This window comes from Rhipicephalus microplus, chromosome X (assembly GCF_043290135.1).
Source record: "Rhipicephalus microplus isolate Deutch F79 chromosome X, USDA_Rmic, whole genome shotgun sequence".
NCBI lineage: Eukaryota > Metazoa > Arthropoda > Arachnida > Ixodida > Ixodidae > Rhipicephalus > Rhipicephalus microplus.
The window spans coordinates 164836689-164863424 of record NC_134710.1 but is presented as its reverse complement, the minus strand read 5'-3'; the positions used below and the strand labels follow the sequence as shown (position 1 = coordinate 164863424).

Here is a 26736-nt window from a genome sequence, read left to right as displayed (position 1 = left end):
GCGATAGAGGGCAGGCATTGCTGACGCCAGCGGTTCGCCTGTTTGGGGACAGTGACTGGACGGAAGTGGTGGTAGAGGTCGGACGTGTTTTTGGAGAGCTCCGGAATGACAGCTACAGATAAGTGTTTTTGCATGTTTCCAGATTGCCTCTGTATGTAGCGTTATGAGAACGTAAGACGCTAGCGTAAAGCTTGATTAGGTCTAGTACGGTGTACGTTTTTTTTTAGTATTTTGTACTGTGTCTTTTTTTTCTCCAGCCACCACGTGGCTGAGGCCTGAGCGTAGACCGACCACGTGCATGCGCAGGTGCTGTGAAGTGTAGCGTATTTATTTATTTATTATTGTGGTTCTTTTTGGCTTAGACCAGTGTATTTTAGTACAGTTTTCTAACACGTGGGCATCGGTAAACTGAGCTAGCCATGGTCAAAAAGACCGTAAAGTGTTCAGAGTGCGGGGTAGGGTGGAAGGTGGAAATTAGTGCGGAGGAGAAAGCAGAAGATGACGCCAAGTGTAGACAGTGCGAGTTCGAGGAGAAAATGAAAAATATGATGGCGGTCCAGAGTGGGCTCATGGAGAAAATCGCAGAGCTGGAGAATGCATTGGCGAAGGAGCGAGAGAAAACGTCAGCCATGGAAGAAAGGCTCCGGGCAGCCGAGAAGGGCCTATCGAAGGTCGTGAAAGGGAACGAAGACGCAGGTGACGGCGGAAGCAATATGGCGACGACCCCCCGTGCGGGAGAGATGAAGGAAACAGGCAGATACATTGGCCACAGGGCCCAGCTACCGGGAAGTAGTTTTGAGGGGAGGGAGGGAGCAAACCAGCAGCCGTGACTCACGCTAGTCACCTAGTCAGCAGCCAGGTGCAGGTTTCAGAAGGAATGTCTGAACAGGTCATCATCGCCGGTGACTCAAATTTAGTCCGATGCGCAGCGGCAATCAAAGAAAGGGTGAAAGGCGACAAGAGAGTTGCGATAGGGACGTTCCCAGGACAAACGCTGGGGACAGTAATGAGTCAAGCGGGTGAACAACTCGCAGCTAAAGCTAACAATCGTAACCTCGTTGTAATTGCGGGAGGGTTAAATGACGTCCTGAAAAAAGAATCGTCAGGACTAGCGACGACCTTGGCGAAAGGGGTGGATGACATGCGCACCGTGTCCCCCCAGGTGCAAATTGTAGTATGCACAGTACCGGAAGTACCAGTACGCAACGTCAACCTGCAAAGAGCGGTTGTCGACGCAAACAAAGAGATATGGCGAATTAGTCGAGAGAAGGGTTTCGAGGTAGTGGATTTAAACAGGGAAGTGCACAGGTGGGGTGGATTCCAAAGAGACAAGATTCATTTCGATAAGAGGCTTGGACACGAGGTGGGCTGGCGACTGGCAGGACGCGCAGTAGCTTTTTTGGGGGGCTCACGGGCCCTTCGGAGTCCGGGGTAGCTCGTAACAGGGAAAACAACCAGGAGGACGCTTTGACAGGTAGAATTGCGAAAAACCAGAAAAAAGGTAAAAGAAAAAGGAAAAAGGCGCGTGTTGCAATTAGTTACATAAACATGCAGGGTGGCAGAAAGAAGGCAAAATGGTTAGAGATTGAGGAGCAGTTAAACAAAGAACAGATAGGCGTGTATGCGGTTACAGAAACACACCTTAGAGACTTGGAAGAGCCACCACATATTAAAAATTATGTTTGGGAAGGGTGTAACAGGACCATATCGGAAAGGAAAGGTGGGGGTGTAGGAATGCTAATTCACCGCGGAGCCAAATGGGTTAGAGTGAAACAGACGTGTTCAGAGCACCTCTGGGTTCTGGGCACAGTAGGTGGAAAGGAAACGTGGCTAGGGGTAGCCTACTTGTGGACGGGGAATAACTGCAGAGAAAAGAATCAGGAGATAGTGGATTGCATGAGTGCGGATATTACGGAATTTGGTAATGGGGCCGAAATCATCCTTCTAGGGGACATGAATGCCCACATACATGACCTTGACGGATATTCAGACACCAATGGGAAGTTATTACTAGATCTTTGCGAGCAACATAGTCTGGAGATAGTTAACACGGGGCCTAAATGTGACGGCCAGATCACATGGGAAGTCGGAAACAAGCAATCAAGTATTGATTATTGTCTCATGACTGAAGGAATTTACCACAAACTGACAGAAATGAGGATAGACGAGGAAGGCATTAACAGCTTGGGTAGTGATCATAAACGAATAACATTACAAATGGGATACGAAACTGAAAATATGAGCATGGAATCAAAGTCTGGCAGCTCGTATTTAAATGACAAACAAATAATAAATATAGCCGCAAGAGTCGAGGAAGAAGTAGGCGAAATACCAGGCAAGGACTGGGAGTATAGTGAGCTGTTACATCTAATGACGAAGGAGATAGGGAAAGAGAAGAAAACTGTTTGCTGGAAAGGAAAAAGGAAGCCAAAAAGTTGGTGGAACAAGGAAATCCGGGAGGCGATCGAGAAGCGACGCGAAGCATCACGGGAGCATAGAAAGGCAAAAAAGGAGAAGCGGCCGCAGGACGAAGTCAAAAAAATATGGGAAATATATTTAGAGAAAAAATCCCTTGTACAGAAATTGGTAGAGGCAAAAATTAAAGGTGAAAGTGAACGCTGGATGACAGAGATACACGAAAAAAAGGAGGCCGCGCCTAGGATTTTTTGGAGCCACATAAAGGCGCTAGGTAGGAAGTCTGTCACAACGCAACAACATATTCTAGATGAAGGAGGAAATCAATTGGAAGGGTACGAAGCGCTAGGTTACATCCAAAAGGTAACAGCCGATTCGTTTCAAAAGAGCGTCCAGGGGATCTCCCCGGTGAGTAAAAGTGTGGCGGAGAAAGCAACAGAGGAAGAGCTAGTACTTGATAATTTCAACTGGAAAAAGGCCGAAGGAAAAATTCCAAAGCGCACTGCCGCGGGTTTAGATGGGATTCCCGTTAGCCTCATTAACGAACTAGGACATAACACTAAAGAAGCATTGTTAAAAGCAGTAGAAAAAAGCTTAAAGGACGGACAAATACCGGACAGTTGGCGACAAAGTAGAATGAACTTAATCTATAAAGGCAAGGGAGAAAAGGACAAGATTCGCTCGTATAGACCACTAACCATTACATCGGTACTATACAGGTTGGCGATGCAAGCAGTAAAAATGAAAATAGAAACATGGGCCGAACATAACGATATTTTGGGAGAACTTCAGAACGGATTTCGAGTCGACAGGCGGTTAGACGATAACCTGTTTGTTCTCAGTCAGTGTATAGAAATATCTAAAATAGAGAATAGGCCCTTGTACGTGGCTTTTCTAGACATCACTGGGGCATACGACAACGTTAACCAGGAAATTTTGTGGGATATATTGAAAGGAATGGGCATGGGCGACGACTGTATACAGCTTTTGAGGGAGATATACCGAGAAAATACAGTTTGCATAGAGTGGGAAGGAATGCGTAGCAAAGAGAACGTTGAGGTTAGCAGGGGTCTGAGACAGGGATGTCCTTTGTCCCCGCTGTTATTCATGCTGTACATGGTGAGTATGGAAAAAGCGCTAGAAGGTAGCAACATTGGTTTTAATCTGTCACACAAACAGGGCGGCATGATGATTGAGCAGAAGCTTCCAGGTTTATTTTATGCGGACGATATCGTCTTATTTGCGGACAGTCGAGATGATATACAGCAGCTGGCGAATATATGCGGAAGGGAAGGTGAAGCTCTTGGACTAGGATTCAGTGTAACGAAGTGTGGATTGATGGTATTCAATGATCCCTGTGATCAGACGGTGTCCATACAAGGCCAAGAAATACCGAGGGTAAGTGAATACAAGTACCTTGGAGTATGGGTAAATGAGAGTGATAGATACATGGAGGTACAGGAAAAAGCCTCGGCAGCAAAAGGAAAGAGGAATGCGGCAATAATGAAGCACAGAACGTTGTGGGGATACAATAGGTATGAGGTGCTTCGAGGTCTGTGGAAGGGTGTAATGGTTCCAGGGCTTACTTTTGGGAACTCAGTGGTGTGCATGAGGGCAGAGGTGCAATCGGGAATGGATGTAAATCAAAGGACTGTGGGACGCCTCGCGTTGGGTGCTCACGGGAAGACGACAAACGAGGCTGTAAAGGGCGATATGGGGTGGGCAGGTTTTGAGGCGAGGGAAGCGCAGAGCAAAATAAGGTTCGAGGAAAGGCTAAGAAATATGAAGGAGAGTAGATGGGCAGAGAAGGTGTTCCGTTATTTGTATAGGAAGAGCGTGGACACACAGTGGAGAAAAAGAACTAGAAGACTCACTAGTAAATATACGGCTGGTATTGTAAGCCATATGTCAACAAAGAGCGTTAAGGGAAAAGTCAGGGAGGCGGAGAGGATTTACTGGATGGCAGCTATGGAGAAAAAACCGGCTTTGAGTAACTACCGAAAGGGCAAAAATGAAATAAGGAGGGAGGCATTTTACGATAATTCAAGGGGAAGCGCTTTACTGTTTGAAGCGAGATCGGGTTGCCTTAGAACGCGTAGTTATAAAGCAAGATTCAGTAAAGAAGAAGAACAATGCACATGCTGCGGGAAAGATAAGGAAACGGCGGAGCATGTTCTGATTGAATGTGGAGATATCCACCCAGGTGTACGTTTGGGCACGAGCCTACAGGAAGCCTTGGGTTTTAGGGACAACAATGGAAAGCTGAACACACCCGCGATTGAAATAAGTAAGAGACGGTTAGAGTATTGGTGGCAGAAAATTAGAGAAAAAGGACAAAAATAAATATTGGAAAAATAAAATATGGACAGTGTGCCGTAAATGGCAGAGAACTTAAGCTGAAAATTTACCTTTTTTTCCATTAAGATAGAATTTATCGAAGTAGAGGCATTAGGCCAACATAAAAAAAGAAAAAAAGGTTTTTTTTTTGTCGAGCCTGGTGGCATACTTGTCACCACCCCGTTATAAAGGGGACGCTCATAGCATCCATCCATCCATCCATCCAGCGCACACAGCCACATTCCTCTCCACGGTGTGTGCCCACGGCTGTGCAATAAGATTGCAAAAATAGTCATTCACCCGTGACAGAGGATGAATATGCATGAATATGGCAAATACGTGCAATTTGAGATAAAAACATACGTGTAAAATAGAACATGTAAATAATTGCACCGTGATGTCACACATCTTTGAAGGCATATTTCGATCCCCGTAGCGCACAACAGCTTAAGTGCGGTAGTCGCAGTCATAACTCGGAGTCGCCGTGAATCACCGTGTCGCCAGCGAGGCAGCGAGTTCTAAGCGAACGCCGCTGTTCAGCTCGAGCAAACGAACTAGAGACCAAACACGGTGTTGCACGCGGAGCGTATGCTCCCAGCGAACCTCGAACAGGAAAGCGACCGTAGGCTGGGCCGCCGCCATGAACAGTGCTGAGTTGGTTTGGAGCGAGCGCCTAAAAACAGACGGTAATAAGGACCTTTTCTTCAAAACAGAGTGAGTGCGAGTGCAGCAAGCAAACGCGAGTCCACCGCCATGGTAGCCGCCAGCAAACAGCGCGAGCTGCTTGCGACCGATTGGCGGGGAAGCCAACTGTAATGGCGACCAATTTTCACAGACTCGGTTCCGACGCTAGCGAACGCCTCGCCAGCCCGTGCACCTACAGCAAGCGATATACTACAACCAAGCTCGTTACGAGTAGCGGTTTTGAAAGAGTAAAAAGAAGAAAAAAGCGCAGTCCCGTTACTGCCTCTCTCAATCGAGGGCACCTCCACAGTTATGCGCAGGGAAGTGGGGATTGGGAATTAAGGAGACAGAAGAGAAGAGGTAAGAGAAGGGTAGTGAAAAGCATTCGCACCGCAGCACATAGCGTGCGTCTGAAACCGCTGGGATGATCCGCAACCATCAGGAAAAGCCGCCGGGAAGGCCGGGGAAATAAATCACCGAATAAGAAGAAGATAAGCCGAAGAGGCGCATCAAATGTTGGGGAAAACACCCGCGTGAACACAGAGCACAAGTACGAGAGTAAAAAAAAAAAGAAACAAAAAAACCCGTATGGTTCCAATTCAACCAGAAGAAAAAGAAAAAAAAATCAGTTGAACGCGCAGATTGGTGTCATGTTGGAAAACACTTGCGTGAGCGGGTTGCGCAAGCACGAGAAAAGAAAAAAAAGGGAAAAAAGAGTGAATTCAACGAGAAGGGAAAGAAAAAATAAAAAAAATCAGTTGAACTAACTGATGGGAAAGACTCGCGTGGGCACGTAGTACAAGCGCGAGAGGGAAAAAATGTTCCAGTTGAACGAAAAGTGAAAAAAAACGACTTGAACTTACAGATTAGTGTCCTGTTGGCCTCGGGAAAATAATCCAGCGGGTTCACAGAACACTGGCAAGGGCGCATAACCCAAACACGAGAAAGAAGGAAAAAAATGGGGAAAAAGGGTTCAGTTCAGCCAAAAAAAGGAAAAAAAAAGAAATGATGTTTAGCTGAACACAGAGATGAGAGTTACAAGCAACCGCAACGTGTTTTGGACGACTCACAATACAGCGACAAAGTCTCCGCCCAATATCGTCCGCTCGGAGCTCATCATGGCGGCTAAGACAGGCGAGCACTCGGTGAGCAAGCGTCCGGGCGGCCGTGCGCAATGGCGGTCAATTTCCGGGCGGTCAAATAGCACAGGCAAACTACAGACGCCGAAGCCAATATTAGCGGTGCATTTCGTCCGTGCGATATACAAAACGACCGAGCCCATGGCCGGCAAGCGCGATCCATATCGCACACCCGACAAGTACGGCAGAATTGAGAGTGATTACCTACTTGTGAAAGAATCAAGCGCGGATTTCTGCCCTCAGTCAGACTGAAGTATTGGTTCGATAGGCCTGCTGCCTTCTCGCCACCATGTTGGCCTTCATCCTCAAACGGTGGTGTCGTGAGTTGGTCGTCACAATCTTGACTAAGCCAGAGATATACAGCGTGGCGTGGCGACGTGTCGACAGCTTCTCCAGACTTCATGGGTGCGGCAAAACGTATAAGCAGCAGCTCACGCTCAACCAAACGTGCACACAGAGCACCTGTGCGCAATTCCTAGATTGTCAAGTTCTCCTAGCGCGACGAAACGTCAACTGTCACCAGCAAAATAACGGGAATTCAGAAGCAAGAGAAAGGAGGCAGCTAGTTTCCTCGACAGTGGTTTGAGCACGGCCCGCACCTCCCATGCGATTAATCTTTTTGGTGACTAAGTGGTTTGCACGTGGCACGAATCTGTCTGTGGTTATTTCTCAGTGGTCTATCCGTTCATCCCGAGCGCATATTGGGCTCCGTTACTCCTTTTTCGGGTAATTTTGCCTTAGAGTGTAGCAAAAAATTAGAAGGTCACTAGCAGAATGGAAAGCAGATTGAAACGAGCGCCGCGTTTCTCACTCACAAATACGCGTCTCAGGTGTTACTTCGCTGTGTCAGAAAAGTGCGTGCTTTTCGCAAACTGAGACTGCAATAGTAGCAGGGACCTTTGTGCACCCTGTAACTCCAACTTAATTGTTTCAGGTAAATACTGAGGCCAGCTAAGACGTAGGATCCCCCCTCCTCCCCACCGCGAGATAAGGACGCGCGAGGGACCGTCGCTCACCTCTTCTAAGCGGGGCAAAGTATGCGTGTCATGGGAGATTAGAACGCGCGCCGCCGCGGGATGTGGTGATACGCGCTCATTGCGCCCTTTTGCTGGTAATGCTGCAAACGTGATAATTCTCCACAAGATGCCTGTAAGCCGCGGTAAGTGGTAGATATAAATACCTTGCCGTTTGAACGTTAGAGGACGTTTTCTTCCATGGCTCATTTGTTAACGCCTCGTACTCTCGATTCGGAGGAGTCAAGTTGAATTTCATGATTGATGACAACTTTTTTTGTTTTTTGCACTTGCGTCCCCTGGCGTTTGGTGAGAGCACTAGTTTTTTGTGTAGTCATGACGTACTTGCGCATCCAAATTTCGCGGAGTGTCCTCTCTTAATTTTTTTATTATCTATCGGGGAACGGCGTATGAATGCAGGCAAGGTCTGCGCAGGCGTGGTCTAGCTAACGAGCAAATTTATATCTCCCTAGTGCATCTGGATTCGCGTTGTCTTGCTACAAAAGGATAGCGCTGAGTGCTCTTCAGCTTCAGCGATACGACAACGAGCACTGGACGGATAGGAGACTTTAGCATGCCGTGCTCATAATTCATAAATATAAAAGCCAGTCCATTCTTTGCGGCGTGCTCTCGCGATTATTTGCATCCATACTGGGAGACTGCATGAGAGTAAGGTGGCAAGGCCAGGCCCAGGAAAATCATCACTACTTTCGGTTTCAAGGAACATGCATACTCGTAGTGGTTGCCGTCCATCGTAATGCTTGCCTCCACTCCTACTCGCCCCTCACTCAGCGATATCAGAAGTTTGATGGTTAGATCGCGCTAAGTTATCTCACTCGGTTTGCGTGTCGACTACGGGAAAAAGAAAGACAGCAAGTTGTGGCGGGCAGAGAATGGCAGCCGCAGTGAGCTACGCCGAACAAGTCAACCATGCATTCCTCTAAGATGGATTAATCAGTGACTGAATGAAGGAACAGCGCAACCTAGAAGTAGTTACTTCGTAACTACGGAAGCAAAAAAACAAGGCCAGAAAAGACCACTGACTTTCAACAAAGATTTAATGCCGGACTGGTGTACATACATAGGCGAAAAATGAGAAAAACGGGCATGCGTAGAAGGGTGCAGGAACAACTACTGCGATACAATGTCAGCAAAACTCTTGTCTCTTGTTGAATGGGCTGAAAAAACAAATACATGTGTAACTTAAAAAAGATCGAGATACGCAATCAATCTCCTTTTGCAACAACGCAACCGATGGGCAACTTACACATTTACCGTCAAACTTGTTTATTTGATAAGCTTGAATTATCTCACGTGTGGCCTGCGAGTTGTGCTTGCTTAATACCTCGCAACGCTCAAAAACTGGCACGCAGCCGCAGTCTCGGCCGTGGATTCCGAGGTGTCCTTGAACTACGTTGTGTACATTGTTATTGTGCTCTCTTAAACGGTCATTAAGGCACCTTCCGGTTTGCCCTATGTATACCATTCCGCACGAAAGCGGAATGAGATATACGACACCAATAACACAAGGTACAAAGCGCGTTCTGTGTTTCACAGTGCATCTTCCTTTAATAGCAGCTGGATTATTCACCAGCTTACAAAGCTTTGTAAGCTTTTCTGGGGCGGAAAAAATAACAGTGACACCAGCGCGTTTACCCATTTTTTTCAGCCGATGTGACATGTTATGCAGATACAGAACTGCAACATATTTCATGGGAACAGACGCGCTTTGAAGCTGAGATCGCCCTCCTCGATTTTTAATTTGCTTCAAAAGTTTTTTCGCAAGAGCAGAAATCAGGGGGCTCGAGTAACCGGCGCTTAAGAGGCGCTCTACCTGTGCTTTGAAACTGCATTACATCGGGTGCGGGCATGACCTCTTGAGAGCGTTTACCTGGCAACCTTTAATGATACCCCTTTTCACCAATTTTGAATGAGCTGAGTGGAAAGGTAAAAGGGTTTTACCACTTCTCGGTGAAAACAGCCAGCACAAATGATTACTTTTCAGACAGAGTGTTAGGTCTAAGAACCTAATCAAATTTCCAGACGGTAACTCATGCGTTCAAGAGGATACAAGTGCTTCTTAAACAAATCTAGAAGACCAAGGACAACAACTTCAAAAACAGTATCCAAACAATCAATAAATACAACGAAATCATCAACAAACCTACAGACCTTCACAACGAGAGACAAGTCGAGATCTTTTTGAATGTGGCGATCCTTATGCGCGAGAAAGATGTCACTCAGGGCTGGTGCCAAACAGGAACCTATGCAAACGCCGCTTTTTTGAATTAAATGTTGATCATTCCAAGATGCAACCGTTAACTTTAAATAAAATGAAAGCAATTCCAGAAAACCTCGAACTGGCATACCTGATGCATTCTGGAAGTTTATCGACCCAAACGAATCAATGCATTCTTCTAAGCACTGGAGCAGTTCGTTATGTGGAAGTGAATAATATAGATCTTTCACGTCTATTGAGAAAGCCTTCAGTCCTTTGTCATTAGACCTTAAAAACGTAATAACCGCCTCAGAGTCTTTTACCAGGAAAGGATCGTCAATAGTTAAAAGGTTAAGCGGTTCTTTTAAAAACAAGGTGACCTGTTTTTGCCAGGTCCCGTTCTCAGAAACTATAACCCGTAGTGGGCAGTCAATCTTATGCGTCTTAGCGGTAAAAAATATCTCAAGACTTAGCTTCTTTGATTTGTCAATACATTTAGCAACTTTTTCTAGGCCGAGAAAGCTGCAAAGCCTTTTCGCTTTCAACTTAGCTTTTGCTAAAGAAGAGTGGCTGGGTTCAAAAACAGAGTTTATAGCCATGGTGGCTTTGTCCTTAAACAAAAGGGAAGGCAAAACAGCAAAGCCACCTTCTTTGTCCGATGGTAAAAGAGCTAAAGACTGGGCTTTTAAGAAATATACAACATTTCTAGTGGGCACTGCACATCTAGGTGGTTTACAGCGTGTTAAAACGTCCACACCATCAGAAACACACCTGTTCATCTCGCTGTCCGGGGTGCGTCGAGAAACTTGTCGTACGAGTGTCAGTAGCTCTTGTGGCGTTTTTTGAGGTTCAATAGCAAACTTTGGTCCAAGTCCCAAGACATCATGCACTTTTTCAGGGAGTTCAACATCACCAACGATGTGTACCCGGTTCTTCGGCAAAACTGGCTTCTTTGAAGGGACAGCTCGTAGGCTAAGGAGTGTGTGTTGCCACATAAACTCCGTCGTGCTGTCAGCCAAGGCAGAGAACTCGCGCCATTTCTTCTTGGCTGTAGATGGCCTTTCTGAACGTTGTAGCTGCAGATAGAAGCTCTCGCGGCAAAGGCGAGCCTGGCGCAACCATTCTGAACGCAAAATCTTGCAAATGCGAGCACCATGTCCAAGCGAAGGAGTGAAGCCAGCACAAAGGATCGCCACCTCTGCAGGCAAGACTTTGACACGGATGCAGTAGGCGAAGGACCTGGCTTTGCAAACAGCCATGGCAATACGACCTATTAAAACACTTGGAGGAACAAAGGAGCAAGAAAAAGGGCCCGTTGTACTTGAAATGAAGTCATGAAGCGTGGAAGCTTGGGCAAGTTGGTAGGACATAACTGAATGCAGGAACAGCGCAACCTAGAAGTAGTTACTTCGTAACTACGGAAGCGAAAAAACAAGGATAGAAAAGAGCGCTGACTTTCAACAAAGATTTAATGCCGGAGCGGTGTACACATATAGGCGAAAAATGAGAAAAACGGGCATGCGTAGAAGGGTGCAGGAACAACTACTGCGATACAAAGCTAAGTTGAAAGCGAAAAGGCTTTGCAGCTCTCTCGGCCTAGAAAAAGTTGCTAAATGTATTGAAAAATCAAAGAAGCTAAGTCTTGACATATTTTTTACCGCTAAGACGCATAAGATTGACTGCCCACTACGGGTTATAGTTTCTGAGAACGGGACCTGGCAAAAACAGGTCGCCTTGTTTTTAAAAGAACAGCTTAACCTTTTAACTATTGACGATCCTTTCCTGGTAAAAGACTCTGAGGCGGTTATTACGTTTTTAAGGTCTAATGGCAAAGGACTGAAGGCTTTCTCAATAGACGTGAAAGATCTATATTATTCACTTCCACATAACGAACTGCTCCAGTGCTTAGAAGAATGCATTGATTCGTTTGGGTCGATAAACTTCCAGAATGCGTCAGGTATGACAGTTCATGGTTTTCTGGAATTGCTTTCATTTTATTTAAAGTCAACGGTTGCATCTTAGAATGATGAACATTTAATTAAAAAAAGCGGCGTTTGCATAGGTTCCTGTTTGGCACCAGTCCTGAGTGACATCTTTCTCGCGCATAAGGATCGCCACATTCAAAAAGATCTCGACTTGTCTCTCGTAGTGAAGGTCTGTAGGTTTGTTGATGATTTTGTTGTATTTATTGATTGTTTGGATGCTGTTTTTGAAGTTGTTGTCCTTGGTCTTCTAGATTTGTTTAAGAAGCACTTGTATCCTCTTGAACGCATGAGTTACCGTCTGGAAATTTGATTAGGTTCTTAGACCTAACACTCTGTCTGAAAAGTAATCATTTGTGCTGGCTGTTTTCACCGAGAAGTGGTAAACCCCTTTTACTTTTCCACTCAGCTCATTCAAAATTGGGGAAAAGGGGTATCATTAAAGGTTGCCTGGTAAACGCTCTCAAGAGGTCATGCCCGCACTCGATGGAATGCAGTTTCAAAGCACAGGTAAAGCGCCTCTTAAGCGCCGGTTACTCGAGCCCCCTGATTTCTGCTGTTGCGGAAAAACTTTTGAAGCAAATTAAAAATCGAGGAGGGCGATCTCAGCTTCAAAGCGCGTCTGTTCCCATGAAATAATTTGCAGTTCCGCATCTGCATAACGTGTCACATCGGCTGAAAAAAATCGGTAAACGCGCTGGTGTCACTGTTATTTTTTCCGCCCCAGAAAAGCTTACAAAGCTTTGTAAGCTGGTGAATAATCCAGCTGCTAATAAAGGAAGATGCACTGTGAAACACTGAACGCGCTTTGTACTTTGTGTTATTCGTGTCGTATATCTCATTCCGCTTTCGTGCGGAATGGTATACATAGGGCAAACCAGAAGATGCCTTAATGACCGTTTAAGAGAGCACAATAACAATGTACACAACGTAGTTCAAGGACACCTCGGAATCCACTGCCGAAACTGCGGCTGCGTGCCAGTTTTTGAGCGTTGCGAGGTATTAAGCAAGCACAACTCGCAGGCCACACGTGAGATAATTGAAGCTTATCAAATAAACAAGTTTGACGGTAAATGTGTAAGTTGCCCATCGGTTGCGTTGTTGCAAAAGAAGATTGCGTATCTCGATCTTTTTTAAGTTACACATGTATTTGTTTGTATTTGTAAGACAAGAGTTTTGCTGACATTGTATCGCAGTAGTTGTTCCTGCACCCTTCTACGCATGCCCGTTTTTCTCATTTTTCGCCTATATATGTACACCACTCCGGCATTAAATCTTTGTTGAAAGTCAGCGCTTTTTTCTGTCCTTGTTTTTTCGCTTCCGTAGTTACGAAGTAACTACTTCTAGGTTGCGCTGTTCCTGCATTCAGTTATGTCCTACCAACTTGCCCAAGCTTCCACGCTTCAGGATTAATCAGGCAACGCATGTTTTTCACGGTTCTGGGGTGTGCTAACCCGAGGTTTTTCAGCATTTACTAAAGGAAACGGGTGAGTGCAAAAGTATGGAGCCATTATTCGAGCAGGTATTGATATGGCATGAGTACATATGAGTAAACCCAGTTCTCCGCAGGCCTGACTGGATTGAGAGAAGTGAAGTGTCACTTGACTAATTGAAGAAGATGGCAGCCAAGCTCTTGTCGAGAAAATGCATTAGTTGAAAGGCTTGAATTCGAGTTGGTTTTTCTAAATAGTTTTAGTTTCTTTTACTTTCGGCGTGTAGTTCCAGTGATGTCAAGTAATTTTAGGCTGTTTCCAGCTCGTGAAATTCTTGTAGCCGTGGTTAAAATTTGTGAAATTTCACTTCAGTAGTGTCACTAAAGTTCACTTGACGGGCTAAATGCTTTTAAAAATTATCACGGAGAATGTCAATGGAGCGTTCTGACAAGTGAATTTTTCTTCGTCAAGGCAACGCTTGCGCCCTGACGAAGACAAGTGAACTTCCCGGAACAATGTTTCCAGTGATGTTCTTTCTCGAAAAACTTGTGATCGCTTCAAGCCTCTACGTGCCTCTGAACTTTGTTCGATCAGTCTCGTTTGGTACGCAAGTTCTGTAAAAAAAAAAAAAAAAAAAAAAACTATTCGCGACGTCATACTCGCGTTCTATTCGCGATTGTTGATAATGTTCGAATTGGTTTGAACATTTTAGGTTTAACGTTTGCTCATTATGTCTTCATGTCAGCTGTGAGTTTGACCTGCGTTTATCGATTTATGCTCTCACATCACTTGTATATATCTGTTTTTTAAACAAAACATGCAATAAAAAGGGCATTTCAATTGTGTCGATGGATTTTCGTCTTAATGAAAAATAAGCGAAGTTAACTTTCGCCTCTTTCAAAAACACGAACAAAATAAAAAAACGAAGTTTTACAAACGGCCCCATCACCCAAGCGGCCAGTGGATCTTAAAGAAGCCACGAGCGCAATCCGCTTGCACGCGAAGTTGGAAAAGAGGGCTTCCCCGGTAACCCCTGCTCTTGATGTTTCGTTCTTTGGCTCTATTTCGAAACTTCACCAGTGATGTCATAAAAACTTTTTTCTGTTCGTAATTAATTTCCTGTAGGATGCCCTGCAAACACCAGTGGTACAAGCGGCGCTGCCGAGAGCGAATACATGGGAGGTGCAGGGAGTTTCCGTCCTCTGGCATAGCTACAACAGCATCGCTGCTTCATTTAAACCGCCTGAGTGTGCTTTGTGCAGTATTGGTTCTTGCTTCAATTACCTCGCAATCCGTGCTTCTACTAGCTCGGTTACACAAAGAAAGTTTGAACTATTACACAATCCCTCTACTGGTGTGTCTTTGGCTAGTGCCAATAAGACATTTCAGAAAATTAAATATTGTGGCTTGTTTGTCAAAGCTAATTTGAGGTACAGGGACTGATTGTGGTTGGCCTTTCTTTGTGCACTAATCAATTACGGAATCTGGGTACTTGGTAACGAGTATTTTTACGTTTAGATAGGGTGTCGTCCTTTGTTACCACAGTTCGTAGTCTTTTGGCTCAGAGGTAGTACATATGCCAGACAGCGACAGTTTGTCTAGGTTAAATGCAAAATAACTAGCATCCCAGTAGATATATATAACGTGATAGCATTAAAGGGCTCGTTTCGCAGAATTCCGACGTTGGCATCCTTGGTTTTGAGTGAAAAATCATCATCTTCTGAGTCACCTAAAAGTTGAGAAAGATGCATGGAAATAAATGAGTAATAAAAAATTCTGGGACTAGGTAGAGATCAAACCAGGGTCACTTGTGTGGCAATTTGGTGTTCTCCTACGCAGCCAGGAGTTTTTTGTTTAAACATGCTAATAGATAGACTGCGTATACAAAAAAATTGGTGCCGTATGTGCAAATGTCACCGAAGAGAGAGTGAATAAAACGTTTACTGGATGTTTTGCGCGAGAAGATTGGTGAATGAGATAAGAGGGCTATCTGGCAGTTATCTTGGAAAACAAAAGGACATCCTCCAGTGCACCGATCGCGTGGCGTGTGCGCGCAATCTCGAAGGCCATAATATGTAGAATTCAAGGCGACGGGTAGGTGCCAACATCGTATCGTCCTAGCAAAACGCAGGAAATACTCATTTTTCTTGCATAGCGTTGCATCCTCATCGCAGCGTAACAAACGCTACGTTCCTTAGAATTACTTATGTATGCCTTTATTAGCATAGAACACGCCACAGATATTGACATGGTGAGGTTGTGCCTCAAATACGTGCGATATTTTCTTTTATTAGACAATACGCACAAGTATCAGTATAGAAGGTATGCAGTATAGAAAAGCATTTCTGTGTGATGCTCTCCTCATTTTGTGCTTTTTATATGCTCAGCCCCTACCTTGCCTTGGAATAAAACCAATGCGGATACTCTGTCTCTGGTGTTCTGATTGATATATCGATTGACCGCTTGTTCCAAGAGAAAAACAAGTGCGATGAATAAAGCCGTGGTGAATTATGATTACTTGCAACTCTTTCAATTGTATATAACTTTGTCGAAATAAAAGTTATGCCATGACCTCAATTCACACGAACAATTCTGAGCTACACAGAAAATAAGGAATCGCTAATTGAAAACGACAAGCAATAGCCTTGCCATTTAGGTAGAAAAAAGCGGTCTGAACTCATTATACTGCTCAATAGCTAAACATCGGTTGCGCACAGTAATCCAGAATTTGCGCCAGTGAAACCGAAACTCGAAGCTCAGGGCAGCTGCTGGCACCAACCACCAGGTGCGCTAGGATTGATTGGGCTGCCGAGGTGTATGCGAGTGTCCTCTCTTAACATGTTTTTTATTTCTTTTTGCTGAAAGTTACATTCATGATTTACAAACACGCACGTCCTCTATACATGCTTCACAAATAACATGAAATCTTGCAGTAATAATGCGTTGAACAAGCGTACAGCCGTCAGCACCTTTAACACGAACACTTCAATGCATGGCCAGGGCTAGTTTGATTGATGCCAGCCACGACGGGCTGGTCGCTTTTGCCGAGATAATACCTCGGTAGGCTTGGATAGTATGTCGGCATGTATGGTTAACATCTTGGCAACAGAACTTAAACGTACGTGGTGTCAGCGTCAATCAAACTGCTGCAGGACACGCGGCGGGGCGTTTGTGTCAAAGGTGCTGACGGCTGTACATTGCCATTGGTGGTCAGAAAATTTCAATATGATAACATCTCAGTATGAATATTAACTTTGTGAATGTAATTGTCACGACACGTTTTGTTAAGTAAGGGCCCTGTATGATGCCTAAACCAAACTCTACTTCACCAGCCGCGTATTAAATGAAACTTCATGTGAGCATATCATTTGGACCCTAACAATGTGGTGCATTTGATAATAAAATTTGGATATCGCGGTACATAGACAAGAAAATGCGGAAATACATACTCGCGTATTGTATGTGGATCATAGACAACCGAACACTAGCATTTGCTTCAATGTGGCCAAACATTTTTGGCCACAGTGTGAGAACAATGTGCGTGATTAAGTGCTCTATCGGAGGTTTACATTATTATTATTATTATTATTATTATTATTATTATTATTATTATTATTATTATTATTATTATTATTATTATTATTATTATTATTATTATCAAAGCACTGCCATGCCAGGCCTTCTTATTCTCGGCTGTGTTGGCAGAATCTCTCGACAATTCAGTTATCGTACAGCCTTCCACAATTTGTACACCGCAATATGTCTTCCTAAACATCAGTATATATACATCTCTGATCTGTGATTGCCTTGCTAAGTCTAGCAGTAATGCAGTGAGTGAGTCCAGAGAAAATTCATAAGCATTTACACCCATTGTTTCGCTAGAAATGAAAGTGGATCTCCTTCCAACACTGCTAGATGATTATCAGTGGCATCATTTCAATGCCGAGGTAATGACGCTGAGCTGTTATTTTTCTTCAAGCTAGTCCACAGTAATACATCCTGCATTTTAATTCTCAGTTGTATTGCTATTCTAAGTCCGCGTAAGTTAGCCAGAGAGCATCGACCATTGCGCGTACCTGCCACCTTCTTCCGACGCCCTACCATCCACGACATACAAAGTCTCTATAACGTCATCTTTCTTGATTAGTTGTGTTTTTCATGACCCACTGTATTTTTTTATCTGAGCTTTGCGCTGTACTAATATAATTTTGTACATATACAGATTCTTCCCTTTTAGGTTTTTAAGGACGCCTTTCGAACAATTCTGTATATTTCGCAGTATTTTTACTCATAATATATGATTAACGTCTTGTCTTCTGATGTTCACGATTGTGCGTTGATTTCTTTTTGTCAGTGCGTTTTTATTTTTATTTTCATGTCTTTTTCTGAAGATTCTGCATTCTTTTGTTTCTTAATATAGTTTATTCTTGCTTGAGCAGTCTAAATAACCTATGATTTTTTGGGCACTTTATATAAATGATTGAATAATTTCTTTATTGAGTAATATCATTGTTACTGTTATAAATGCATGAGAAGTAAGACGAACATGTGTCGGGAACGCATCCAGGCAGCCAGCGTACACGAAGTAGATATTGCAGCATCGCGGAATGCCTTTCTCAAACGTCATTCACCTACAGCTCTCTGCGGACTGTGCAGACAGCTTGGGTACATTGTCCCCGACACCCGCCTGTCTGCAGGCTGCCGCTTGAAATTGGTGGGGATAGTAAAGAACGTAAACATGTGTCAGTAAAAAGCGTGAAAACTTCAGGGAACGTTTTCTGTAGGTAGCAGTCAATCAGCACACCAGAAAAGAAAGCTTCGCGGCCCATTTACAGTAAAGGTGAAAAATGTAGCTCGCGAGAACATTCACTCGTGAAGTATTATTATTGCGTCAATACTTGTGAAAATACGAAACTTTGTTCGCCAATAAGCTGAGAAAATTTTACATGCAGGGACAAGCACGTTAATTGTTAATCTCACGGATAATTCAGGATACACGGTCAAGTCTCTAGAGTATACATCCGCAACATTGTTGCTTTTTCTCTACGCTGGAGTCATGCGTGCGGATTGTGCTCTTCACTTTTTATCCCTATTGTTTGCATTTCGTGATGAATTACTGCTGCGATTTACACCAGATACCAACGCAGCTCTCAGGAATCTACTTTGCTGCACGTCCTGCAATTGTGGAGCCACATGGAAGAGTTGGTGTTTGTGTGAGAGTATCGAGGCTGCCGAATGGCCATCGTAAACTTCTCATGCGCAAAACAAAATGCGCACTTTAGCTTGCGTGTAAGCATTTTCTCAGAACCTCTTTTTTCAAAGCTTTGCGAATGGACATAGTGTTAAGGTATGAGTAGGTTATCTGGATTAAAAGGTTCTGTGAAACACAATCTTGGTTACACGTTAAGGTAAGTTGGCTATTTCGATTACCTTAACACGCAGTTCTCGAATCTTATAACTAAGAAAAAAAGCGCATTGCACGCTATGTGAGTAAAAAACTTCGTAATAATTGTGGCTACGTTATAGGGCTCTTTTGCTCTAGCGATAAGACAGCACCATTTTGTTCTATTTCTTCCAGACATGGCTCTACTTCACCGGAAAGATACCGTACACCAACAAAGTGTGGCTTCATTTTGATGAAGGTTTTGTAAAACAAAAAAAAAAAAAACTGTTGCAAAGGTATTTGTTTTTTTCTCACTTCACAGCTTGAAGAAAGACCAAGGCTAAATTACGACCTTACAAATAACAAATGAAAAACAGCTGGCACACTCCATCCTACACGGTGTCCTAGGATTTGTGTGCAAGTGTCTTAATTTGTCTCTTTTCGCCCACTTTCCCCTTGTTTTTAGAATTACGCGTGTCTTGATAAGTGCACGCAGCGAAAACTTTTTTTGCTCATGTGGTTTTTCAAACCAGAGCAGCGCTCACAGATGTAAACAAGGCAATTTAGGAATAGCACACAATTTTAACGCGATAGAGTTTAATTGCGTTTAGGAGTTCGTTTCGCAGAAACTCTGGTGCCTGCATCGTTGGTTGTGAGCGAAAATTCATCATCTTATGCATGACCGAATAATTGAGAACGATGAAAACAAAAGAAGTTAACTAAAAACTCTGTAGCAGAGTGGGGGTTCAACCAGGTTTGTTCAGGTCCACATAGAGAGTGAACGCGGGTCGCTTGCGTGGCAATCGGATGTTCTACCACACGGCCATGCCTCTGCTTGTGAAGACAGTGAAAATAACTTTCTTTGCTTGGAAACGCAGTGAAAGTAGATTTCATGGTTTACAAACACATGCGTCCTGTATACATGGTTCACAATGCAACACGACATATTGCAGTACTAAAGCGCGGAACAGGCCTCCATTGCCAACAAGCGTCAGAATATATCAATATCAAATGACTCCGTGGATGAAAGAGGGTACTCAACTACAAAAGGCACACACGTACTGCGCCTATTCCCATAAGGTGGTATATTAGGTGCACAGTAAAATCGAAAAGATTTCATGCACTAAATGCTTCAAGTACGCACTGGCATCAGGGTGTCACCATTGTAATTAACTCCTGAAGACGAAGCTTCCGCATCTCCTAATTTTTGTTTCTACCATCTACAGTTCGAGTGATACCTGTTAACTTCAGCTTGGACGCGTACACCAGAGCCCCCACTATCTTTACAGAGCAGATTCGTTGCAACAGCACGTGGTTATCTTGAGGAACTGCACATGCCCATCTTGACCTTAAAATGAGATGTAAAGTTTTAATCCGTGGGCACTGTAGACAAATTTATGCAAGCCAAGAAACCAAACTCGACTGATCCGCATTAGGGCTTGCTACTATTTCGAAAAATTTGGGGACGATTAAGCTCCACTTTTCAGAGTTGAAGGTTATATTGATATCCTTCTGCTTGTGCGTATTTGAACCACTTCATGCGTTTTTCATTGTATGATGTTACTTGAAAAAATTAATTGCGAAATACTATAGTATAATTGATAAAGTTCAAAATGTCTTGTCTCAATGAAGCTTTCGCACATGATTGAATTTTGTATAAACAAGTGTAGCATATTTTAAAGAATGAGTGAGTATGTGCGCGAGATGTTTTCTTACTTGCTATGAACCCACTATGTTGTCTTAAGAAAACACGTGCAATGACGCTTTTGCCTTTTACAGTGGTTGGCTAAGTTTAAAGCGCAAATCGCATTGGAAATCACATAATGTTATGCCCGATGTTATATACGTTTTTACCGTGCAATAGTACTGCCATATTACAAGTTGTGCTCTAAAGTCTGTATACAATATGTGTGTAGCATGAAAAATATTTTCCCTGCATTTCCAACCAGAGGAAGTTATTGTCACTTTAATTTCAATCAGACGCGTGACCTTGTGGTAGGATAGTTCCTTGCCATGCAAATGGCCTGCATTAGAATTGAAGCTTAAACATTAGCACACCCATGGTGGGGTATCGGTCAAAAATCTGTAGTTTTGGGGAGAAATTCCTAGTTATTTGAATAAATGTCGTCAAGTTCAAGATGAAAGAAGTAGTGAAGACACAAAATCGCAAATACTTCAAACAGATGAATACTAACATAGGGAGTAACTCTGAGCTGCGTAATTTAGAAAACAGTGCTTAGAAATTTACACGCAATTTAGAAAAAAAGGATCTAAATCTCTTATAACATTTATTGAACTCCTACAACGTATCGGCGACGTTCACGGCACAGTGGCCCAGGGACAAAGCCTCGAATGAAATTTGGTACATTTAAGTCTAGTCTAAGAAGTTGGCAAATGTTACTTAAAGTATTGTTATTATCTTGTGTCGTTAAAGGAACGAAGAATATCTGTTGCAGGAAATGAAAAATGTTCATTGTCTTATGTATTCCAAAAAATAACAGTTAGAAGAAGCTGTCAGACAAGCTTTGTGTAAAGAAATATTAGGATATGAAGTCTGGAAACGTGCTCAAGCTATTGCGACTTCAAGTTCATTTGTAGGATACCCTTTTGCTGTTCCACTGGTGTCAAGGGTGCTGAAATTCTAATGTGGTTGGCAATAATGGACAAGAAAATTATTCTAACGACATTTTCTCCTTATTTTAGCATCTATTATCAATGTGGACACCAGCAATGCATGAGCAACCGGGCCATTCAAAGGTACCTTTGCTAGTGCATCCGCCATTTTTTTTAGAAATAGACCTTTTTGTCATCGAAGCCCAATCAACCAAATCAAGTTTTTAGGATAGAAATAACGATTTCAGTGATGCAGAATATGTGACTGCTAATTTGGTGAGAGGGAAAAACACACGTTTAATAAATCCTTCAGGGTCCTGCAGAAATTGTTCATGAGGTTCAATTGTGGAGCGCTTGAATGATCGCCAAAAGTTCTTCAAGAACGACGGGCACAAAATCTGAAAGGCCATGGCCAAAGAGCAATCTGGAGTTGATGATAATGATGATGGTGCTCCTTGAATAATTGGCACCTTCCCACTCTTGAGGATGGGCCTTGAGTGGGGCGGATCATACATAATGAATTTTTGATTAATATTTAGTAAGAGCAAAAATGATTCAGAGATGACTTCTTTAACTTGACGTTAATTATGAATAATTGTATTTTTCAATCGCAATAATCTGTGTATTATCCCAGAGACTAAAGATTTTTTGACTAGAAAGGCTGAATAAAGAATTGTTCGTTGTTGATACTCCTACCAAATCTATTCGAGTCGCATATAAACTTTTTGACAGCTTTGAAAATATTCCTGTCCGATTGCTGCAGCGCAAATGTCCCAAATGATAGCAGAATGAACGACGTAACCGGCAGACTACATTGTCGCTATATAAATTTTCAATACGTTTTCTGTAAAAGAAGAAACATTGGCAGCTCAATAAGAAGCGTTTGATAGTTTCGAGTTCGTTGCAATAAAAGCAATAAGGAGAGACTACCAAACCCGCTCTGTGCATGTAAAAAATTAGATTTGAAATTTTTTAACGTATTCTGGTTACTCTGGAATAGGATAATTTAGTTGTATACAAGTGGTCATCTTTTTCTTCTATACGCGTTCATGTTTTGGCCAGCGCACCTCACGCGCTAGCCCAGCTGGCGCTTGCACCTGCGCACGTAGTGCACGCTCAGAAGCTCGGCGTCATTCCGCAGCAACGAAGCAGAATCGTCATGGGTGACCGCTGTCAAAGATTGCAGCTCATGCCGCTCACGGATGGCCCTCAACCGCGGAGGCGCTTTTTTCATGGCAGATACCCGCACCCGCCGCCACGATTTGAAGGACTGATGGTCGCCGCTAACGTGCAGCAGTGGTTGGGCCTTCCCTCAACGTTTCCTTGGACAGCGGGGCCCACACTGCCCACGGAACCGTCGCCGTACTACTTCGTCCAGCGGCCCTACTGTGTAGTCACGCGGTTTCCATCATTGCCACCGTTGATGGTTCCTGTGTTTTCTTCCGAACACGGCACACCATGGCCACAAGATCGGAGCCCTGGTGCTAGCCCGGATGTCACCACGAACGGCACCCCGCCACGTCTGGCAGAGAGGCAGCTTGTCAAGAGCCGCGGGTCGCAGGCACCTGTCGAAAAAGGCACCGAGGTGGTGGGATCCCAGGCTACCAGGGTGCGGACTCCCAAAAGCGCCACCCCTTTAGGAAGCAAGACATCGCGAAGCAGCCCGTCGAAAGAAGAAGAGGAATACATCGAGCTGGTGCTCTCCCGACTGCTGCGCACTGTGGCTGACCTCGGGCTCGGCGTGCCCGCAAAGAAAGAAGAGCCAAGGTGCTCCACAAGTAGGTTAGTCTACAGCGCCGCGATGCTGAGAAGCCTCAACGTGTCCAACCGGGTTCCAACGCCTGCCTCGAAATCGGAGCCCCGAAACAAAAACCCGGAGTAGAGCACCACATCAGCCAGCAGGATTCGTGAATAACCCGTGGAGAGGATGGATCGCGACAGGTCAAAGACCCTGGACGTCGTTTACTGGTTTGGCGCCGCTGACGCTCCCGTTGACAGCTTAGACAAACCCTGGTACTTGTGACAATAAAGGCTTTTTTGACAGGCATGTAGGTTCATGATTAATCAGCAGACGTTGCAGCAATGTCTTGGCACGCTTGATAAGATTGTAATGAATGGAGGTTTTTTGTTCCAAAACGACTAAATGATGATAAGACATACCGTAGTGATTGGCTCCAGAAAATGAAGGCGACTTGGGTAGCCAAATGTACATTATCAAGCATTTCGATCTGCTTCGAAAATATGGATGCTGTGGCGGCGGTTTGATATCATCTTCGAGACCCATAACCCTTAGACGACCACGCATTCGTTTGAGTCGTTTCCTAGAAGATTGGAAATGCCAACACGCGGGGAACGTAGCAAGACCAATGGGTGCTCTTGTATATCTTACTCCTTGTATCCCATGTCCCATCTGCTTGTACACGTAAATTTTTTTCGTAATGCAATAATAATACCAGCGCGGTGGAAATAAACACAAGGCTTGCGAATTTAAATGTAGTTTTAGAAGAAAAGAAGTATCCACATATATGGATGCCGAGTACACCAGCTACAATATGTCCATCATCTTTTCTTATCGCTCATGAAAACAATGTCCGCTAAAGGCACTTTTTCAGCCGATTAGTCGTTACGATCATCACTGCATAAAAATAAACAATGCGTTGATCATGAATTGAACGAGTTCGTCATTACTGTCATCAACATCATCGTAAACGTTCTCGTGACCACTCGCTAACTGCCTGATTCAACACTCTCAGATCCTTCGTTCATTATCGTTATTATCAACACGCTAATACTTATGTTCAACGCTTTCCCCATCACCATCAATGTTACCATTCAAGGCCCATTTTCTTGCAAGAAAGCTATATTTTAGTTCTTGTTCACCAAGTAACTGTGGCTCATGCAATCTGTGAGGGATTCGCCAAGAATCAAGTCGTTTTAAAAAACAGTGGGATATTTCAGAATAGTGAAGTTTATATAATAAAAAGATAGCAGATGACTAAGGAGATATTGATGCTTGATCTAATGTATGTATATCTTAAAAAACAAAACATTGTTTTGTTTACTAATAGCTTATGCATAAACCAGGACATACCTCTACTTTTGCACTTGTCTAATGGTGTCGACACATTGCAAAATAAATACTGATAATTTAGTTATTCAAATTGTTGTTATGGTATATGACAGCCACGCATACATTTGCATCTGAGAAAAGAGAAATATTAGCCCAAAAAGACGAAATGGCAGGCACAGATAAAAGCAGTTGATTACCTAAAAGGGTAATAGGAGGGTTATGCGTACTGTAGTAAACCGTCAGCAGCTCACAAAGAAATTTGTTGTTTCCAGTTTACCACAGAATGCACATAGAGGCAAAAGTGCGTGAGAAGATCTGTGTTTGTATAACTTTATATTCTATACCCGGCATCGCAGCCCCGTGATAGCTACTTCAAATTTACAGGTTTCAGAAAAGGCCTTCCACCGGGGATATTAAGAGGGCTGATATTCGGTGGAGTTTATCAGTGGCGTGTCTCCTTAGGCTTCCTCAATTGCACACCCGTGTAATCGAGCAGCAGTCTCCTGTAAACCCCATTCGTTTTAAACGGGTTACCAAAACGCTTTGAATGAAACTCGTGTTTTGCAGACCAAATGGGAAATAACAATTTATAATTGTAAAAGAGAGGTCTTCGGGCGGACAAAGTCCAATGCTACCATTTCACAATCGGAGTCTCACATTCCGAGTTATCAGACTTGGGTTCATAATAAATAGCCCCAGTTGGTGTAAATATCCGGAGCCTTCCAATATTGCGTCTCTCATAATCATATGGTGAATTTGGGACCTTAAACCTACATATCAATCAATCAAATAAACATTATGAATAACATTTTGCCGTATGGCATGAGTAATCTGATACAACTGGATCATAAGCTACCACCACGTGTTTGGAGATCTGTTCGAAAAGAACGAAAACCTGCGAAATAAGAAGTAAAAAGTGATCTATTATGAGGTACAGTGTGGCCAATCCCCCATGGGGGTATGAGCCAAGATCTCCCAGGAGACAAGACAAGACAAGAAGTTTTATCTGAAGTAAGCCATGTATGTTCTAGAATCATGATGTCAAGGGCAAATTGATTGTAAAAGTAATGTAAATTGGTGTTGGGCGAGAATGAAGATTGGCAGTTCCATTGAAGTACCCTCAGCTTACCAATTGTGTTGATGGCACCTCTCTATTACAATGTGTTCGTTATTGTCTTTCTCACCGCTGATCACGTTCACCACTGCTTTTTCGGTTACGTTTAATCGTAGTGCTTTCATCATCGGAAGTGGCACTGTTCAAGATTCTTTTGCTTGTTTTGGCTCTCCTCGTACACACTGCTAATCTAATCTGTAGAAAACAGAGCATGCGTGTCCACAAGTCCGCTTTAAAATATGGCAAATATATCTTTGCCCGACGTCCCGAATAGACCAAATTAATCCTAAACATAACTCATGAATTGCGTATACAGCTATTGAAGAGAAAATGTTTTTTGCTTATCCATACGGCAATAAAGCGGATCCTGCTATCATGCGGCATTCTACCAGCTCATCACACGAACTCGGCATGCCAAGCATCCAGAAGCGTGAACGCTGAAGGATCAAATAGACTTACCAAATTTCAGGCCGCTCACCATAAAATAAAACGCACACAAAGCAAAAGTAATCCCTTCTTTTCCTCCGAGTGAAGAGTTGGCGTTTCTGTGAGAGTATCGAGGCTGCCTGAACGTCCATTGTAAACTTCTTATGCACAAAAAGAAAATGCGCACTTTAGCTTGCGTGCAAGCATTTTCTCAGAACGTCTTTTTTCAAAGCTTTGCGAATGGACATAGTGTTAAGGTATGATTAGGTTATCTGGGTTAACAGGCTCTGTGAAACACAATCTTGGTTACACGTTAAGGTAAGTTGGCCATTTCCATTACCTTAGCACGCTGTTCTCGAATCTTATAACTAAGAAAAAAAAGCGCATACACGCTCTGTGAGTAAGTACCTTCGTAATTATTGTGACTAATTTATAGGGCTCTTTTGTTCAATAGCGATACGAGAGCACCATTTTGTTCTATTTCTTCCAGACATGGCTCTACTTCACTGGAAAGATACCGTACACCAACAAAGTATGGCTTCATGTTGATGAAGGTTTCGTAAAACAAAAAAAACTGTTGTGAAGCTATTTGCTTTTTCTCACTTCAAATCTTGAAGAAAGACCAAGGCTAAATTACGACCTTACAAATAACAAATGAAAAACAGCTTGCACGCGCCATCTTACACGGTGTCCCAGGATTTGTGTGCATGTGTGTTAATTTGTCTCTTTAGCCCACTTTCCTCTTGATTTTAGAATTACGCGTGTCTTGATGAGTGCACGCAGTGAAAACTTTTTTTTTTGCTCATGTGGTCCTTCAAACCAGTGCAGCGCTCACAGATGTAAACAGGGCAATTTAGGAATAGCACACAATTTTAACGCGATAGAGTTTAATTGCGTTTAGGAGTTCGT

General features: G+C 43.5%; 1 protein-coding gene across 5 annotated transcripts in view; it reads left to right on the top strand.

Annotated features, from left to right (window-relative positions):
- The window catches only part of LOC119177372 (uncharacterized), a 63729-nt gene extending 37219 nt beyond the window's left edge, over positions 1-26510 (top strand). For 4 of the 5 annotated variants that reach the window (XM_075878133.1, XM_075878132.1, XM_075878131.1 and 1 more), the window contains one exon: positions 18800-23890. In XM_075878133.1, coding sequence (XP_075734248.1) covers positions 22377-23099 — 723 coding nt within the window. In that variant the 5' untranslated portion in view covers positions 18800-22376 and the 3' untranslated portion in view covers positions 23100-23890. Of the gene's footprint in view, positions 1-18799; positions 23891-26317 lie in introns of those variants that run through there. The other variant, XR_012887083.1, reaches the window with a different exon arrangement.
- The last annotated feature ends 226 nt before the right edge of the window (positions 26511-26736 follow it).